Source organism: Drosophila guanche, unplaced genomic scaffold (genome assembly GCF_900245975.1).
Source record: "Drosophila guanche unplaced genomic scaffold, DGUA_6, whole genome shotgun sequence".
In the NCBI taxonomy this organism is placed as follows: Eukaryota; Metazoa; Arthropoda; class Insecta; order Diptera; family Drosophilidae; genus Drosophila; species Drosophila guanche.
Window position 1 is genome coordinate 6,591,713 of NW_022995749.1, and position 19,497 is coordinate 6,611,209.

The window sequence follows — 19,497 nt, forward strand, 5'->3', positions numbered from 1 at the left end:
AACCAGTTATCCATTTACATTATGCACCATTATCCGATGCGTTCTATCAGTTTCACGTTTATATAAGCGGCGTTTTATGAATGCTTCGGTTGGTTGGCTTCTGTTATCGCTGCCAGTTTTTCAAGCGAAAGCGTTTCATTGAATTTTTCTCCCACCCACGCAAAACAGATTTACTGTTGTTTTTGCAGTACCCCCACCCACACCCCCACCCACACCCACACTCGCACACTCTACCATCCACCGCATATCATTCCGTGTGTGCGTGACATTTGAAAAATCACGTTCAACCGCAGGCCAGGCCACAGCACTGCCCCGATATATCGATATAGCGATATGCGACGGTTTCGGGTAGTTATGGGCCGTCGTGTCTATATGGATATGGCTATAGCTGTACACACACACACACACACACACACACACATGCAGAGAGAGTGTTTTTTTGTATAACGATCGAACTAAATGGCTGGCACATGGCTGCAGCAGCTCCACAGCCCACGGGCGGGACGGGGGAGGAGTGCAGTGGAGCTCGGCTTTTATTGCTCAAGGTTTTGCTTTAATTTTATTGATTTGTCGGCTGCTGCGACTTTCTTTGGGCTGTGGAATGCAATTTATTGCAAAAATATAAGCAAGGGAAACCATTTCTGGGATAATAATGCAATAATTCAATTATTTTGACAGCTCTTTCCCTCCTTGTTGAATTTGAAGCACACTTTACACACTTAAAATCGTCAAATAATTACACGTTTATCCGCTTATGAAGCCAACAATCCGATTGCCACTTAAAGCCACCTTTAATCTAACCAATTAGAGCAGCCATTAGCAGTAGAGATGCCGCTCCTGCCGCTGCCGCTGCCGCTGCCTCTCCCTGAAAGCCCTTGGCATCATTCAGTAAAACGGAAAACAAAGCGAATGTAACAACAACAAAAAATGCTGTGGGCCGTGTCCGTGTTTGCGGAGCCGGAATCATTAGCCGAATCACTTGGGCACGCCCAAAAGCAGGCAGCACACAGAGGCAGGCACTGGGCAGAGACTCCACTCAAACTGATTACAACTTGGGGCGAAACTTTTAATTGATATGCGATACACAAGTGCCACAACACACACACGCAGACACCAACTCAGACAGTGTCCGAACCACATGAAGCGCACAACAAAAACAAACAAGAATGGGAACGACAGCTCTTTGGACACAATATCCTTTGATGCAGCGGCTCTGCATTTATAAATTTACATCTAAATACATGGAGAGTCCTTTGCTGCTAAGCTACGCTGTGAGAGACAAAAAGAAGAGCGATGCATCAAGAGACAATCCCAGAGATAGAACGCGAGAGCAGCTTAGGCGTAAGCTTATGTAAATATTTGTAACAATATTTCCCGAACCATAATCGAGGATTACTTGTGTATGTACTTTAGGCTGTTTTACTGTGATTTACAGGAGTTAAAGTTAATTTCCAGTCAGCCTAAGGGCCTACTTACACCGGCAACAACTATTGATTGTAAGCCAGGATTTATCTTGGTCAATGAGTGCATAAATTAATAAATAAAATTCGTATCTCAGTAGCCAGTGAGTTTTCTTTTACAAATACTTCAAAGTTGCTCACAACTGGCAAAACTAGAAAAATCAGAATTTCTGAGCGCCACAAAAAAGTTTGTTATTTAAATATATTTCAAATTGCAAAATCCTAAAATTCCTTCTAATTAGCTTATTTTAGCTAAAATATCTCTCAATTATGGCCGCCAACAAAAATCCGCAAGACTGGCTCCATAATGGCCTCTACATCCAACTGGCCAGCGAGAGGGAGTTCTTCGAAATGGCCAAACATGCGCCCAATATTGTGCTGCTGTTCCATCGTGCGGGCAATCGACATTGCCGCATCATGGACACACACCTGAAGATCCTGGCCGCCAAGCATCGGGAGGCCAAGTTCTGCAAACTGAACATCGAGAATGCTGAATTTCTGCACAAACGTCTGCGCATCGATCATGTACCCGAGACTATGCTGGTAAAGGACGGAATAGTGGTGGGCTTTATTGTAGGCTTTCAGGAGTTGGGCAATCGTGAGAATTTCTCCACGGCGATGCTCGAATGCCGCATCGCCAAATCTGGCACTATTTTCTATAAACCAAACAAAAAGCAAAGGGACAGCTGCAAAGCGCGCAAAGGAGGGTAAAGGCGGTGCAGGGAATGCTGATCTTTCAGCATATAAGTACAAATTTAAAGAAAAATACACATTTACATAACACGGTACATAGATTTACACGATGTTGGCCCTGATGGACTGCTAATGGTGCTGGTTGCTGCAACACTTTTGTAAGAAATTCACTTTGTTTTATGTGCGTAACAATGTTAATAAATCTTTGGCTGTTTAATAAGGAATCAATATAGGGAGAGAATCAGTTTTCCTTTCAGATTTGGCTTTCTAGATATTCTATTTAAGCGATACAAGCAAATGCCGAATAATTACCAGTGGCAATTTTCCCGAAATCTGTACAATTTCACTGTTTACTAACAAATACAAATTAATTGCCAACTATGAATTAAAATAAATTGGAGGGATTTTTAATGCTGTAGTTACTTATGGGATAATTTTGAATTGAAAAGATCTTTGGCAGCTTGTAGCCAGATGAAACTGCCCCTGCAAGTGTTCAAAAAAAACCAACAAAAACAGACTTTGGACCTGTTGTTAACATAGTAATGAGTTTTTAACAAGTTTACGCAAAGAAAACGAATGGGAGAGGTACACAAGATAGCAAGAATAAAGAGAATGGGAAACGAAGGAGGAAAAATTCTCTTTTTGTTGCTGTTGTTTTTTTTCTTTCAACTTTAATAAATACAACAGTGAAATGTCAAATGCAACAGAGCCCCACTGCGCACACTGAAGATGACAGGGCACATGGGGGGCGACACATGCGACACATAACCGTAAACCCACCCACACACCCACGCACCTGACATGACAAGACATGACGTGACGTCTTCCCATATGAGACACATAGAGACATAGAGAGAGAGAGAGAGAGAAAATGAAATGCAATTTTCACGTATCCAAGTCACATATCATGAGCCAATTGAGGGAAGAGATTGAGGGAGAGGGAGAGCTGGAGAGCTGGAGAAAACGTGTCAATGCTTTTTCGGTTAACCTGATTGATTTCAACATATTCATCAGGCCATGCCCCTAACATTGCCCTGTGTACGTGGCGGCAGGGTACACTGCCACGACTACAAATTATTCGAACTCACTCAGTCACTCCTTCACTCACTCACCAATTCGTCATTCACTCATTTATTCAGTCACTCTGCACTTCGTCTCTCTGGCATGCGGATACCGTTGGCTTGCCCAAAATGCTGCACGTGTCTATAGCAAGTCTCTCTCTCTCTCTCTCTCTCTCTCTCTCTTTCTTTACTGCCTCAAGCCTTTGGCAATTTTTGGTACCCTTGAAAAAGGTTTAAATATTTTTTAAGCAATTTTAAATGTTTACAATGAGAAAATGTTTGTGGCCCTTCGCTTTATGCTCATAAAATCCAATGTAAATTCTTCATTAAATCCATTTGTCTGCCAGGGTATCCAAAGCTTGTAACGTGGCATCACCTCTGCCTTCTTCCATTGGTTTCATTGAAGACCCATTGAGAGTCACGAGGCAAGTGGGTAATACGAAGTAGAAGTCAAAGTCTCTTAAGGCCTTATCGATGTCTCAGTTTTCGTAGTTTTTCGCTTGACAGACAGACTTTGGCATTGCGGCTTCTGTGGACCAAGCAAATGTGTTAACAGGGCCCAGATGTTGGATGGAGATGGTTAGAGGATTATCAAATTGGCAGGGGGATTGTCTTGATTGAAGGGCAGCATCTGCTTAGACAAATGTTGCCAGCATTTTGCGGTTGCCGAAAAGTTGTGAGAAAGGAGTTGTACCCTGCCAATCCTCCCTCACCCCCTTTGGGCAACTTTGTCACCGAAATGTTTAAGCTGTATAAACATATTGAAATGAAATGTCAGACACTTAATCCACATCAACAACAGAATTAAGTTTAAACTCAATTGGATTTGGGGTTGGATCAATGGAAATGTCCTATTTCATGTGCATTAACAGATTAAAAGACTTTTAATGAGAGATTTTACAATCATTCTATGCTAATGAGCGTCAAACGTATTCTACATGCAATAATTTGTTAGAAAACTAATTATTATTTGTCGAATTTGAAGCTAGAAAGAATACAATAAATAACTTATTTGTTGCTTCCTAATTTAACTAGGAGGAACGCTGTCAATGCCCACTGTTTTTGTGTAATATTCAAACTAATTCGATCGCTGTTTGTCCCATCCTCTCCGCCCCACATCAAAGATTATGTTCCATCATGCAGACAGACAGACACACAGAAAGACATCATGTAGGCATTTAGCTTAAGTAAATGGCCTCGCCAACACTTCACAAGAGACATTAAGAGACGAAACGGCCACACGAAGACAACGGTCGCGAGAGAGTGGGAGAATAAAATGTAAAATTTTACGAAATAAACGGAGACACTTGTATCATTAACAGCTGTTTCACATGACACATGAAACAGTGGGCAGGGTGTACAGGGAGTGTGGCACGTTGTGACAGAGCACGAGCCGACAAGGCCATCGCACACGTTGATGAGTGCAAGAGAGCGGGAAAGCGTCAGCGAAGGGGGCGACGTTGGGTGTTGGGGGTGCTCATGTACACGCCCTCTGTAGCTAATGACTGCGAATGAACCTCCTTGACACAATTATGAGCAAGGAAGAAGATGCCTGCCACACCCACGCCCTCCCTGTCCTTTGGGGTGTGTCCCAAAGATGATGGCAGGGCGGGGAGATGAGGTGAGCTGATGGCTGCTCGACTCACTGCCTGCCTGCCACTGAAGGCAGCTTAAAATAATGGAAACAAATTGCAAAATTGTTTAATGTTCGTGGCGCGTTTGGCAATTTGTCGTCCTTCATTTGACGCGCGCACACACAGACACACCACCAAGGACCTGCTCAGGCCTCAGCCTCAGGCTCAGCCACTTAAAGCGTAATGAATACCCCGGATGTAGGACACAATTGGCGGAAACATTCCGGCCGTGGAGTGGAATTATTGATTTTCGAATTTAACGGCTTTATGCTTTATTGGCCAAGCCAATTGCTGGCCATTTGTTTCGCCTCGCCCATCGGCGCTTTTTTCGGTCTCTCAGTCGCAGTCGCAGTCTCGATCTCGGTCTCATTCTTGGTTGCTAATTCTTTTGCCACTGCAATTTGTGGCACTGCTTGAATTGGGGTCTGTGCTGCTGCTCCCCTGCTCTTTGCTCTGGCTTTGTCTGCGGCAGCTACTTCTGCCTACAGGGCTCCTCCGGCACTTCTTTAGCCACTTCTGCAGCTATTGAGTGCTACACGTAAAGAAAATGCAGTACAAATGGAAACTGCTTGGACATCACGTTAATCCAAAGTGTGTACAAATTGTACTGGAAATAAATTATAGAGCGAGAAGCGCGGTCTTTCATTGAATACAGTCAAACATTTCTCTTCAATTAAAATACATTTTTTTCAGTGTATCTGCTTCTCTCTTCCGTTTAACTTTTACTTTGCCTTTGGCTGCGGCCGCTGCTTCCTGTTTTGCCTCTGCCATTTCCTCTTCTCTTTTTTTTTTTTGGTTTATTCCTTTACGGCCTTTAGTTCGGCTGCCACCTAGCTCTCCGCTTCTTCCTCTGCCTCTGCCTCTGCCTCTACCTCTTGTGCTTCCTGTTCTGCCTCGTGTGCTTTGAAATTGGCTTCTCCTTTTTTGTTCCTTTTCACTTAAACCGAAATGTCATTTCGATTTGGTTTCATACAAATGGCCAATTCCCGAGCCCCAGCCCTAGCCTTGGCCCTCGCCACTCCTCGACAATTTGTTTGCCGCTTGTGTTTTGGCGAATTAACCGTTTAGCCTAAGCGGCAAAGCCAGCGGGGAGAGCCTGGAGAGTGGATGGAGCAAGTCCATTGAAAGCTTTTAAAGGTGTGTGTGTGTGTGTGTGTGTTGTGCTCTGTGTGTGTGTTTTGTGTGTGCGCGTGTGGAACTTCAAGGCAAGCCAATTTATTGCATACGTCGTGGGGCAGTCGCAGGATGTTGGCCGGAGCTGTAGGAATCCTGCCTACTCGAGCGGCACTGAGAAGCAGCCAAAGGGAACGGCTTAACCTTATCAATGCGGCCAGCCTTTGACCCTGTGCCAAATCGTGGCATACAAAATGGGATAAGAAAGACGGGACACACGGCACAAAACTTCTGGCATAACTTCAGCCGCAGCATAGAACTTGGGCGACGCATTCCACAGCAGCTGGAACTTTGGCTGCCACACAAACACACAAAAGAGGATGAAGATTGTCTATGGCTTTTTAGGATTTACGCATACACACATCCCTCCCCCCTTGGTTGATTCAGTTTTCCATTGAAAAACGATTATCCGGCATGGGCAAACAAATTTATGCTTTTGTCAAACTTAATTGGAAAATTGCGCCAAAGAATTTTGATAGCGGGGCAGCATTTTGCTGCAAATATGATGAGACTGTGCATGTACATATTTTAGCTTCAAATTTGCGGCATAAAGTATTTTCGTTAATTAACTTTTCTTGGTGAAAATATAAAATTCCTTTTTCCTAGCAGGAGGATGAGGAAGAGCTGGAAGGGACTTTTAATATTATTATGAAACGATTTATTTGAGTAAACAAATTATTTGTATTAGTTTAATTTAGCAACTAGAGAAAATTTCAAAACAAATAATTGCTAGGATCATCTGCCCTGTACATTTAGTGTCGGAGCTTATTTAACGTCAAACTTGATTTTTAATCCATGGAAATCTCCTTAATTTATGAGCAACTTGAGCCAGTTCAAAGTCAAATGAAAGCTGGCAAAAGTCGTAGGCAGTAAAGTTCTAGAAATTAAAAATGCTCGAGTCATGTAAAATCAAGGAATGAATCTATCGATTCATTGGCAACGAACGGCATTTGCTCGCAGCTCAGGTGACTCTGCCCCACTCGTATGCAGTGGCAGTGGCAGTGGCAGTGGCAGCGACACAAAAGGTTCTCCTGTGTGCACTCCCTATAAATAAACCCGCCCGCATACCCCCACTCGAGCAGATCCAGAGAGGTAGACACAGACACGTAGCAGGACTTCTTTCGCACTGCGGAAACAGCAAAACGCCCCCAAGGCGCGCATTAATTACAACTTCCGGTTCAGGCTTACCCCCAGGCATCAGAGAACACAGAGTGACAGAAGAGGGGAACAAGGAGGGAGAGAGGGAGAGAGAGGGTGGAGCAGGAAAACAGAGGAGCAGAGGGAGCAGAGGGAGCAGCGTCAGATAACAAAACAGAAAATGCCATTAAACTGATTGAATGACAGCCTGATCAAATGATTGAATGCAAGAGTGGAAATGGGAATGGGTAGGGAAACGAGAATGGGAATGGGAATGGGAATGGGCAACCATTCGAATGGTTCTTCTTCGTCTTCGAAATGTCACGTTCTGTGGCGTGGCGGTGGGTTAGGAACCTAGAGACAGGAAAAACAGGAAAAATACAAGTAGGAAAAACAAGCAAGTAAATAGATAGATTGCCAGTACTTGTGGGAGTTATAGAAAGATCTCTGAGAGAAAACGTATTACAGGAGCCGTTTCTCGGCTGTGTAAAAACCTGTCCAGGGGTCAGGTGGGACTCGCCCCCCTGTACGCCTGAGGCGCGTTAGTTAACCCAAAAGAATGAGGAAATCAATTCATGCAATCAATAAACAATGAAAACGGCCAACAGGCCGCAATACCATTTCGTTCTCAGAAGTTTTTTCCCCCATGTTCCATTTGCCGAGATGTTTACACGAAAAATTTGTTAACAAGTGCGAAGTGAAAAGTGAAAAAGGGAACAGCAGAGGCGTGCGAGCATATTTCAAAATGCCAAAAGTAGAGACGGGGTAAATGGTGGAGAGGGGGGGGAAGGGCTATGGAATGCCGGCTGAACAAAGGGATTATTGACTTGAGGGCAAGTTTATTTTACGCCAAATGAGCTCAACCGCAAAATATCGATTTAAATCAATGTCCATCCATCGCACTCTCCATACTCTGCTTCTGGTCTCCCTGCCAAGTGGATATGTCTATACCGAAAGGGCCCCCCGACCCTCACCGATTGGAGCGATTGCTGCGTGGGAGTAGGAATGGGAGTGGGAGGAGTATGAGGCAGGTCACGGCGCCTCCATGAATGAGAACGCGTGCACATGGCCAGGGCATGAGCATGGGTATGAGGTTGAGGCAGCTAGAGGCAGCTCTTCCCTCTCTCTTTTTCTCTCTTGCTCTCTTTGTGTGTGCTCTTTTTTGCTCTGACGGTTTCGTCTTTTATTTTTAGACATATCGACGTCTCAGCTATAAATATTATTTCTATTTTATTACACATTTTATTCCATGCAATGTTTGGTTTCGCTCGCTTCCAAGGGACTCACTCGCTTTTTCTCTTAAAGGAAACAACTGGCCACAGCACGTGCTGAAAATCATTTTTAAGTGCCTCTCTAGCTCTCTTTTAAATTATATTAAGAGATGGGAAAAAGATCCTAAAATCAATGTGCCAGCATCTACAGATTTATGAACTCCCCGTAAAGAAAACCCTCTGGAAAATGTAAACGGTTTCCGCGTTGATTATGTTCGGGTTTTGGGTTTCCCGTTGTTTGATAAAACAGTTTTGTTTCTGTTGAAAACAAATATTTATGAGCTGGGATAAGTGCACACTGATTCTGGGTTGCTTCTCACTAGATAATGATCAAAGTTTATGGAGATTTTAACTCTCACAGTATAAGTTTTAAAGTTTATTTTCCTAACGTCTCATATAAAGAATTCTACAGAAATAAATTTCAAAGTGCCTCAAGCCCTCGATCTTTGCCAAAGAAATCATTACATAATATGTCCAAAAGGAAGATCACTTGGTGTCTGTGGAAATGCAAGGCCCAAAAGGCAGAGGCGTTGGCAGCGTAGACAACCACATTATGACCGACTCAATGACTGACTGACTGACTGAATGAATGAATGACTGACTGACTAAGTGAGCGGGCGTAATGAGTGACTGACTGACTGACAGGCAGGCCCTACATCTTCAGAACAGAATGAGATCTTGACAATCCCCAAGAAACGATGGAAACACAACGAAAACGTGCAAGAAACGTACGGGCACAGGAACCAAGATATCAAGATCAAGCCGATTTCAACGGAATCCATTTAGTGCTGGGCCAAAATAAATACTAACAACCACAACAACAGCACAAATTTCAAGTAAATTTTTGTGTCGGCCGGGCAGTGGAGAAACAAGTTCAAGACGAACCCAAAACAAAAACGTGAAGAGAAGAGAAGAGAAATTAAGGTGAAAACTCGAAGTTCTGGCGTAGCGTGGAGCGTCTCGAGTGTTGCGGGTCGCGGGGTCTATGATCCAAGACTCATAAAAAATCAATGTCTGAACTTGCCTTTTTACGAGTATTGCTTGATTCTGCTTGGGGGAAACGCTTTGGGGCAGCAGAGCGGGACAGGGAGGAGCACATTGTGGGTTCTTATCATCATTTAGTCAGGCGCGCAATAAAATGCAATCTATTGTTTTTGGACCAGGTCATTACACGGCTAGGAAGGCGACAGGCAGCTGCGGTGGTATAGGGATGCAAACTTGAAGGGAAAGCAAATTTAAAGAGAGATGAGAAATGGGAAAGATTATGGAATTCAATGCTGAAGAAATATACAAATTATGGTTTTGGAAGTGTCTGAAATGAACAGGAATTGTGCTAGCTTCCAGAGTCATTAAAAGATAACAAAAAGTCAGCCACTGATATTTGAAGTGGCAGTTCCACGCATTTACTCTTGTATTATATTTTTTTTTTTTTTTTTTTTTTTTTTTTTTTTTTTTTTTTTTTTTTTTTTTTTTTTTTTTTTTTTTTTTTTTTTTTTTTTTTTTTTTTTTTTTTTTTTTTTTTTTTTTTTTTTTCTCTCTCTTTATATTTACAATCTGTTTTTAAACAATAAGTAAATTGTATAATTAATATTCAATTAACAGAAATAGCAGTTTTCCAATGAGCCCTGCTATTATATATAACATCTTTTTAGTTTGTTAAATTTATCTATCAGGGATATCGAGAATGTGGTATCTTTTCAGTCTTCTTACTGTTAGGCTATTGTCTAATAGACTTAAGGCTAAATTATTTTCGTGGTTGTGGAGTCTGTCGATGTATTTCTTACTAGTTTTCTTTATTTCTTCTTTAATGGTTGGAATATTCAGATCTTTGTGGATGTTTGCATTAGATACGTAAAACGGAGCATTGACAATTTGTCGCAAAGTTTTTGATTGGTAACGCTGAAGTATCTCAATATTTGAGTTGCTAGCAGTTCCCCAAAGTTGTATTATATAACACAAATATATCCAATCAAACAATCACTTCAAAACAATAATTTCTAGATAGTTTGAAGCCTTTTTCCCCAAAACCTAACCTTCCATATGGCATCTTCCATCATCGATCGAGTGCGCACAAGACACTTGAANTTTTTTTTTTTTTTTTTTTTTTTTTTTTTTTATTTTTTTTTTTTTTTTTTTTTTTTTTTTTTTCTCTCTCTTTATATTTACAATCTGTTTTTAAACAATAAGTAAATTGTATAATTAATATTCAATTAACAGAAATAGCAGTTTTCCAATGAGCCCTGCTATTATATATAACATCTTTTTAGTTTGTTAAATTTATCTATCAGGGATATCGAGAATGTGGTATCTTTTCAGTCTTCTTACTGTTAGGCTATTGTCTAATAGACTTAAGGCTAAATTATTTTCGTGGTTGTGGAGTCTGTCGATGTATTTCTTACTAGTTTTCTTTATTTCTTCTTTAATGGTTGGAATATTCAGATCTTTGTGGATGTTTGCATTAGATACGTAAAACGGAGCATTGACAATTTGTCGCAAAGTTTTTGATTGGTAACGCTGAAGTATCTCAATATTTGAGTTGCTAGCAGTTCCCCAAAGTTGTATTATATAACACAAATATATCCAATCAAACAATCACTTCAAAACAATAATTTCTAGATAGTTTGAAGCCTTTTTCCCCAAAACCTAACCTTCCATATGGCATCTTCCATCATCGATCGAGTGCGCACAAGACACTTGAACATCAGACACCCTCGCACAGCCCTTTCAAGTGACCCTTGACCCCTTTGGCCAGAAGCACAATGTATACAGTATAAAACAGTCTACAAGTGTATTATAATAATCCTACAATATATTGCCGCAATGCCCATAAAAGTTGACCAACTTGGCCCATGCACTCAAGCTGCAGAGAGCGGGACAGAGAGAGGGAGAGGAAGATAGATCTCTGTTTCATACATATAAATGAACTAATTTGGTTTACGTTTTTTGGGCGATTTTATGGACCGCAGTGCCGGCAGTGGCCGAACCGTGGGAGGGAGGCCATGGGAATTTCTCACAGTGTACAAGAGCGTTGTGGATGTGCCCCCGTGCTGTGGGGGCCAAAAACAATTGTACTAAAGCATAAATTTACTTTATTAAATAAAGAAAATACAGCCATAATTCTTTGGCTGCTTTTAGGGCTCACATCTTGTACATCTTGTACCCCTGCCACACCATTCCATCCGTTCTGCTGACGTTGTCTCTGCCGTTTTGTTGCCGTTTCTGTGTCTGTTGCTTGTTCGCGGGCGGTGGCAGTGGCAGTGGCGTCATGGTGGGCGTCTCTGACATCCACGCGGCGGCATCCGACAGACGCGACGCAACGCTCAATTTCTGGCCTTACTTAACCAAAAATAATTATGTGGGATACACACACACACACACACACACACACATCAGCCATACTACTACCGATCGCAACTAAATTAAGCATATTTTAGCTATTTTTATATTGAAATAATAATTTGGCTGCTTCTTGCCATTTGTTAATGGCTTTGAAATGAAACAGTCGAGTCGAAGGAAATCCAAAATGAACAACGAGTCAAAATATAAAAGCCTCTAGAGGCTGCGCATACCCTGGTATTACCACAAAAAGAAATCTATTCTGGTGGAGCAACCAATGATGTAGGTTATTATTTGGCAAGGGTAGGCAGTAGGTTGAGCTCTCAATTAATTTGATATATTTCAAAAGAAATGTTCAGCCACTTTTCATCTAGGGTTCGATGGCATTAAGTTAGAAACAATTAATCAACAAATATTTATAATATTAAATAAATAACAAACAATACGAAGGAAACGATTTTTTAAGGTTTGAATAAAATTAATTGAAAATTTCTAGTAGAAAATATATATTCAAAAGGAAATTTGGAGGTCCACCAAAAAGATCTTCAGCTGTTTAACAGTTGATTCCAGAGCAGATTTATACCCATGATCCTTAATTTCCTTTGGCCCACATGCAGTCAATACCTCGTACCCTTATTCAAGTCCATATTACCTTAGGCATCTCTACAGTTCAATGGGTGTACAGGCCATACAAAATGATGGCAACTCTTTCGCAAGACGACAACGACAATGATAACAGCTTCCACCTGCATACACAACCAAAAAACACAACCAACACAACCAACACAACAAAAAAAAAGACGAGGCGTCCCCTTGTCAGCTTCCACGCCAAAACTACAATACGAAGGGGGCACCCGTACACCGTCCCCCAACTTATTTAGTAATTTATTTATAAAATCTTCCCCCTACACAGACCTCAGAGAGGCACACCAGCGACAACAACAACAATAGCAACAGCAGCAACAAAAAATTGACACCGGAAGTTGTGGCTGGCCTCATCTGGTCTCTGCATTTGCATCTCCATGCCTGGCCCCATCTCTGGCCCATCTCTGGCATTCTTTTGCTCTCTTTCGGAAGCCTGACAAATGCTTCAGAGACAAATTACTTGATTTGCATAGTACGTACATATATAAATATATATACATATGTATATATCTCCACCGATATGTATGTCTACCCGCACATGTACAGACCCGAGGATTTTCTTTCGGCTGCAAAAGAAAAACCTCTCAACATTGTCAATTTTTTTTGATGCTGCTGTTGCTTGGTTCCCTCTTTCATTTGATTCTTTTTTTATGGAAATTTATCAAAAAAAAAAGGAGGAGAAGAAAAAAACAGTGCGGGGTTTCTTGTTAGGTGCGCGGGAGGCACGCAACCAAGCGTGGCAAGTCCCATTCTCAGTTGGGGCGCCGCCGCTCTGATGTCAGTCGGACAATCCGGCTTAGCCTGAGACGTGGTTTCCATTCATTCATTAATGCCGAAAGACGCGAGAGCGGAGACCCCAAAGAGCCAGAGACAGACAGCGAGTGGCAGAGAGGGACATCTGTGATACTTTTTATTACATGATGGCCCCTGCCTCTGCTATTTCGCAAAAAAAAAAGAAGAAACTCTGCAGCAGCATCCCATCCATCCCAGTAATCCCCATAAGATGACTAGATGCCGAGGCATTGCTATAGCACCGATTACACCCAAAGCCCAGAAACAATCGTCGACACAGTGGTCCACAGTAGCAGGTCTCTCCCATACAATTGGGCAAATGATGCGGAGGAGTAGATGGAGTGGATCAACAGATGGTCAATCGATGGGATAAAATTAAATATTTACGAGGCACACAATTGAGAGTGTCGATGATAGTTTAATGGGGCACAATTGCTGGGGTAGCACATAATAGATTACATTAGGAAATGGTTGAGATTTCCAGTGTTTGCAATCAATTTGTACACATTTATATAAGAAATAAAATGCACTAATTAAAAATAAATAGCTTTCCCCACTCCCTTACGTATTTACTGAACCATCTATCTATAATGAGTCGCTGATGACTTTGCTGATAGTGCTATATAGAGATTGATACGGCGCCTAATTATTCATGATAGTTCAACGCAAAAGCTAACAATTTTCCATGGACATTATCAGTGGCCTTATCAAAATCAAATCAGGTGTAACTTTCAGCCAAATAAGCGTTTATAAATAGTGCGGCAGGCAGCGTTGCATCGACAAATAATGTTCGATGGGTGGAGAGCTAATCAGGGGCATCTCGTAATAGGCAACGGCCTTATCGAATAGTCAGTACATTGCACAATCAGCCTTCAGTACTCGACTCATATTATTCACAATGTGGAGCACTTCCTATAAGTTCTATAATTAATGGATAATAGATAATCCCTTCCATTCCTATACTGCTTAATTTGCTGCACTAATTACCAATAAGCAAAAGGACACTGGCAAGCCTTTTCTTTCCCGATAAATCACTGCTGAAACCCACTGTGCAATGCCGGGCAAAAAGAGCTTCCACAGAGATCTCATGCAATCGTAAAAATGTAGGGAATTAAGTCAGTCAGTGACTGTGTGTAACAGTTAACTGAATTTGTCTCCCCATCTCTCCACCGCCCCTCCACTCTCAAACTCTCTCTCACTCACTGTATTTCGCTGTCTGTGGACGTTGCACAATCGCCGAGAGGGAGCCGAAGCCGGAGCCAAAGGGGAAGAAAGTCTTACTCAATCTTTGCTGCAGTCTGCAGATGTTTTTCCAGAGCCAGAGAAAAAAGTAAAATTCAGCCTGAATGCAGCGAAACTAATTAGTTTTGAGGCTGCTGTTTCTGCTGCTGTAATCGCAGTGGAGCGCAGACAGCGACAATTTTCCCACTATATTTTCACTTTTTATTTATTGTTCGTTACCCGGTTTTCTTTCCACTACGTGCGGCCAAAAGAAAACCGAGGAAAACAAAAGAATTTACGAGATACGAACAAAAACTTTTGGCCTCACTTGGGGCCATGTTGGCGGATAGGGGATTGGGAGTATTTGTGGTACATCCATACAATATATCTCTGTTATGTCTCCCATTGGGATTGTTCTTCTTTTGGGTTCGTTTGTTTCCTAAATAAATTCCATATAAAGACGTATGGAAAATCGTTTATTTGTTATACTTAAATTGTATTCTCGAACCAGATAAATACCAGTTTCCACGCACACCAACCCAAGGCATAGTATTTGTACGATACACGATATATGGATGTAAGAAACATTATACTTGACGGCAAGGTCGAAATTAATTGGTTCTTTGCCATGGAATGGCAAGGCAAGGCATGGCAGTGCATTCTTTTGATTTTCAAACAAGGTAATACTAACGCTAAGTAACATTTATGATTGAGGAACAAATACATATTTAATTAAAGGAAACTTATACTTTTTCAGAACTTTGTAGAAAGATGTTCATTATCATTTAAAGGATAATGAAAGTGTTGCATGTTCATGTTTGGGAGGTTCTTTAGCAAAGTTTGGAGGATTTTTACTTAATCCAAGTCTCAAAGGATAACCGGATACGGTATCCTCGCTCTAGACCATCTACGTACTTCGGAAAATAACCCTTCCCTTACATTGGACATTCAAAATTACAAAAGATTTTATACCAAACCATTATGCTCCAGCCGCCACATGAGCGGAAGTACGAGTCAATAAACTTTCACCCAAGCAACCCAATAAGCAGCGTTTGAGTACAACGGGCACAACAATATAGTGTCAAAGTAATCTATGACCCTCCCTCCCACAAGGGTATCGAATAGATGCCAAGTGCCTCTATATTTGAGTTTATTTTGGATTTCATTTGTTTTTTGTGTGTTTGACTCTGCCTCTTGTCGCTTATTGCCTGCTTAAATAAAAATCAAAATCAAAATCATGGCCATGGCTACTCGTGGTAGCATGCGATTTCACGTTTTCAGTCTCTGTTGATCTTTCAGCCAGAGAGACAGAGAAAGAGACACGCAAAATAAATAAATAAACATGGCTGAATAAATGAATATTAAATGGCCAAAAGCTTTGACCAAAAAAATAATAAATAACTGAAAATAATGCATGCAAACAGAACAGGGTCTTTCGGCTTGAACGAAGTGCTGTATACCCTATCAGATTGGGGAGAGCTATGCTTGATAAGTTTACCCTTTTGATTATTGTTATAATTACTGTTTTATGAATATTATATGGAAAAAACATTCACATTTTAGTTGATTACTTAGTAGTTCCCCCCATAAGGGTATACATATCGTCTATAGGCACAACAAATGTACAGAATGGTAGCCAAAAAGCGATATTCGATACGCAAATAGTAGAAAATGTTTGCGTGTTTTTTTGCCTTATCGGTCGTTTGGCCTGGCAATCTGTGTGGCAAAGTGTGTTGCACAGTGTCTTCTTGTGTGCGTGCACAGTGCCTGCCAATGCCAGAATCGGATTCACAATCGAAGACAATCGGAGTGCGTCAAGACGCGGGCTAGGTTTGAAATTTGATTGACGACAAACCCATATACATAGCAAGCGCGACGCGGACGTGGACGACGTCATCCGCCAAGTATTTTTTTAAAGCTTCAATTGGAACTTGAGGTTTATTTTTTTCTAATGCTGCCGCCCACGTACAGTCCGCAAAGAGATACTTTTACAACACACACAGGCACACACACACACACACAGAGGGCTAAAAACCGCGAGAGCGGAAGCAAACAACTTCGCCAGCATAGAAGTGTGTAAGCGGGCGAGAACACGAGAATGAGTGATGGTGGGGGAAGAATAGGGAAGAGGGAGTGACAAGCTTTTGCGGTTTTTAGTTACACAGAGAGACCCTGACACTGTGGAATGGGCAGCCAAAAAAGGGGATACAATTTAATTACATTTGTGTTTGGTTTGAGCAAACCCCAAAGAAAAATATGTAACTTAAACAAAAACACGAGTGGAACAATTTGAAGGGGAAAGCGTAAAAGAATTCGAATTTCTGTATATATTTTGCGCTGTTTTTGATTTTTTGCCTCGAATTTAGTAACTATTGATTGTACTTAGATCTCCCACTTGTACCACTGTGCCTGTGACGGTGTCAGTTTTTTTTCCTTCTTGCCTTGTTCTATTGTCATTTACTTTGTGGCAAGCAATTACATGCGACAAGCCAAGCGGCGGCAGTTGTTTGTTGTTGCTGGTTCTGCTGTTGATATTTGATGTTTGTTGCTTATGGGCTTCGTTTCTGTAGGCGTGGCCCAGTTTCTTGCGTTGTGGTTGTTGCCACATTTGGCAGAAACAATTTATGTCAAGCCGAAAGCCGCCTGCTTTTTGCGTCTCTGCGCGAAAACATGCGTAAAAGTAGCTGCGAAAAGACGGCCACACTTTGTCTGTGCCGCCCCATCAGACACCCTTTCACACCACACCCACCGTACCCCGCCTTCCCCGCTCCGTAATTAAAATGCCAGGCAACAAACACAAAGTTTTTTTTTGTTTTTGGCAAAAAGTGTGTGTAAGGAGAGCGCCAGATGAGATGAAGAGAGTCTGGGAATAGACTGAAGAGTGCTGGAGGAGAGCCGACTAGTGACAAAGCAGCTGGAGGGGGTGACGGAGACGGGGGGAGACGGAGACGAGGAGAGACACCAGGCCTGCATTTAATGGCAGCGTTGACAGCCGACGCATGGCGGGCGCTGGCATCTGTCATACATGCATGTCATACGGCAAATAGCTTAACTGTCATAAAAACAACAAGTGGGAAAGGGCGTTGGAGCTGGCGAGAGGGAGAGGAGAAGATCGTAAAACGGTTTAATACAGGGTGTAGCTGTCGGGGTGGGTGGGGTACTGGTATGAGAGATTGAACGTACAAATTCCTTTTCTCCTGCATGTTTGTTGATTTCCAAACATCCATATATTATTTTTATGTTTCATTTGATTTATTTATTAACTACACACCGCTGCGTCCCCTTCGACAGTACATGTATGCTCTTTGCCCCTCTCACTCACTCTCTCCTTCTCTATTGCACATATGTAACTTCTGCTGCTGGTGCTGCTCATTCTTCCTCTTCTTCAGCTTCTGGTCAAAACGCCAACGCCTCACACATACACAACATAGTTGTGTGCGAGTTGGGGAGGGGGTTTAATAATAGCACACACTCACACACTCGAGTTATAAAAGCTCCCGCTGGAGCCGTAGGTCGGCGAAAGATGTTAGAAGAGGAGGAAAGTGGAGAGAGGAGAGACAGAGATGGAGTATAGAATGCAGCACTAAAAACTTCAACGACTCCTCTTCGCACGCCCCCTGCACTTCCGCACTCTACTGGCAAATATCAAACGAAGAGAGAATCAGAGAGAGTTAGAGGGAGAGGCAAAGAGAGAGCAGCAGCTGCTGAATGGCAGCAAAAATCACAAAAGCAAATACAAACAACTTTCTTACTAACACATATGCACACATTCGCCCCCCCTGCCTTTCCACTAGGACCATAACGCTAAAGTTTTGTGTGTGCGTGGGTGGAATGGTGAGGGGTTGGGCACTGCCGCTGCCGCTGCCACAATAATGCTCTTGTTGTCTGCGGCAACCGGGAAAAGAGATGGCAACTGGCAACAGTTATGACGGGGAGAACGAGTCAGAAAGCACAGGAAGTTTGTTGTTGATATTTGTTGTTATTGTTTTTCTTTCAATTAACACTATGGAAAGGGTAGAGCAAGACAGACAGACAGCGAGGGAGGTAGCAGATGAGAGCGAGTCAGAAAGAGAGAGAATCATACAATTTAACTAGATACTTTTTTGCATAAACAGTTTCTTATACAACGAGCCCTGCAATACACAATTTTGTTTATTAAATATTATTACTGCATGATGCAGCACACACTCAAATTCATACACACACACATTAATAATTTATGACGCGTACCTCTCTCACATTCGGTTCCACCTCCAAGTAGACGCCGCCTCGGCGAGCGCAACAACAATTAGGTGTGGATGACGTTTGTGCAGGGAGTTGGGCGGGGGTCAGAAATGCAATCAATGCACTCCTACTGTTGTTGTTGTTGTTGTTTCCGCCTCTGCTGCGACGACACTTTGACGTTTTTACTTTGTATTTGCAAACACACACACACACACGTCGCGGCGCTGGCTTTGCTTTATTTCAAACACACTTTAATTTGCTTCTTGGGCTTTTGTTTTTTACCGACACGCAAAGACACAAAAACACACAGAGAGAAGAGCTAAAGCGCGCGCACGGCCGTCCGTTTTATTTTCGAGACGCGACGAGTTAGTTAGTGCTTTGGATAACTTGGTCGGTACGACTAAAAGCCCCGTTGATTCGTGGACTTCACGGAGCTTACCGGTTGGATTTAGTGTGACCGTCCGTGTGAGCAGCTGGCGCGCACAATTAAAAGCGTTATCACAAAGTAATTATATTGGCCCATAAAAACACACAACAAAATGTTCAATTGCAGATGGAAAATAATTGAAAATGGTTTTGGATTTGTACAAATAGTGGGGAAGTCTTATTGGTTTTTTCCCATTTGGCGTGCTCTGCTCATTTTTGCGTGAGCAGTAATTATCCATAACAAATATTGACTGCCCGTGAAGAATATACCAAAATATAGCAACTAATTTTCAAAACTTGCCATAAATATACCGAAGAAAATCATATTCTCCGATTTTACTATTCTGTTTGATATTGCCAGCAAGCTAAAGCTTTCAGAATTAAAACTATAATTTTATGCGATTGATGAATCAGTTGTCCTTCA

General features: G+C 42.0%; 2 protein-coding genes across 6 annotated transcripts in view; one reads left to right on the forward strand and one right to left on the reverse strand.

The window, feature by feature from the left end:
- LOC117585662 (protein fem-1 homolog CG6966) overlaps window positions 1-19,074 on the reverse strand; it is a 49,199-nt gene extending 30,125 nt beyond the window's left edge. For 2 of the 5 annotated variants that reach the window (XR_004573929.1, XM_034275256.1), the window contains exon 1: window positions 18,654-19,074. The gene's annotated coding sequence lies outside the window, so the exon portion shown is untranslated. The remainder of the gene's footprint in view (window positions 1-18,653) is intronic. The other 3 variants (XM_034275254.1, XM_034275255.1, XM_034275257.1) reach the window with 3 other exon arrangements.
- Window positions 1,731-2,171, forward strand: LOC117585425 (thioredoxin domain-containing protein 9-like). Its single transcript, XM_034274899.1, has one exon. It carries the CDS (start codon window positions 1,731-1,733, stop codon window positions 2,169-2,171), a length of 441 nt encoding a protein of 146 aa, XP_034130790.1.
- Window positions 19,075-19,497: the final 423 nt, after the last annotated feature.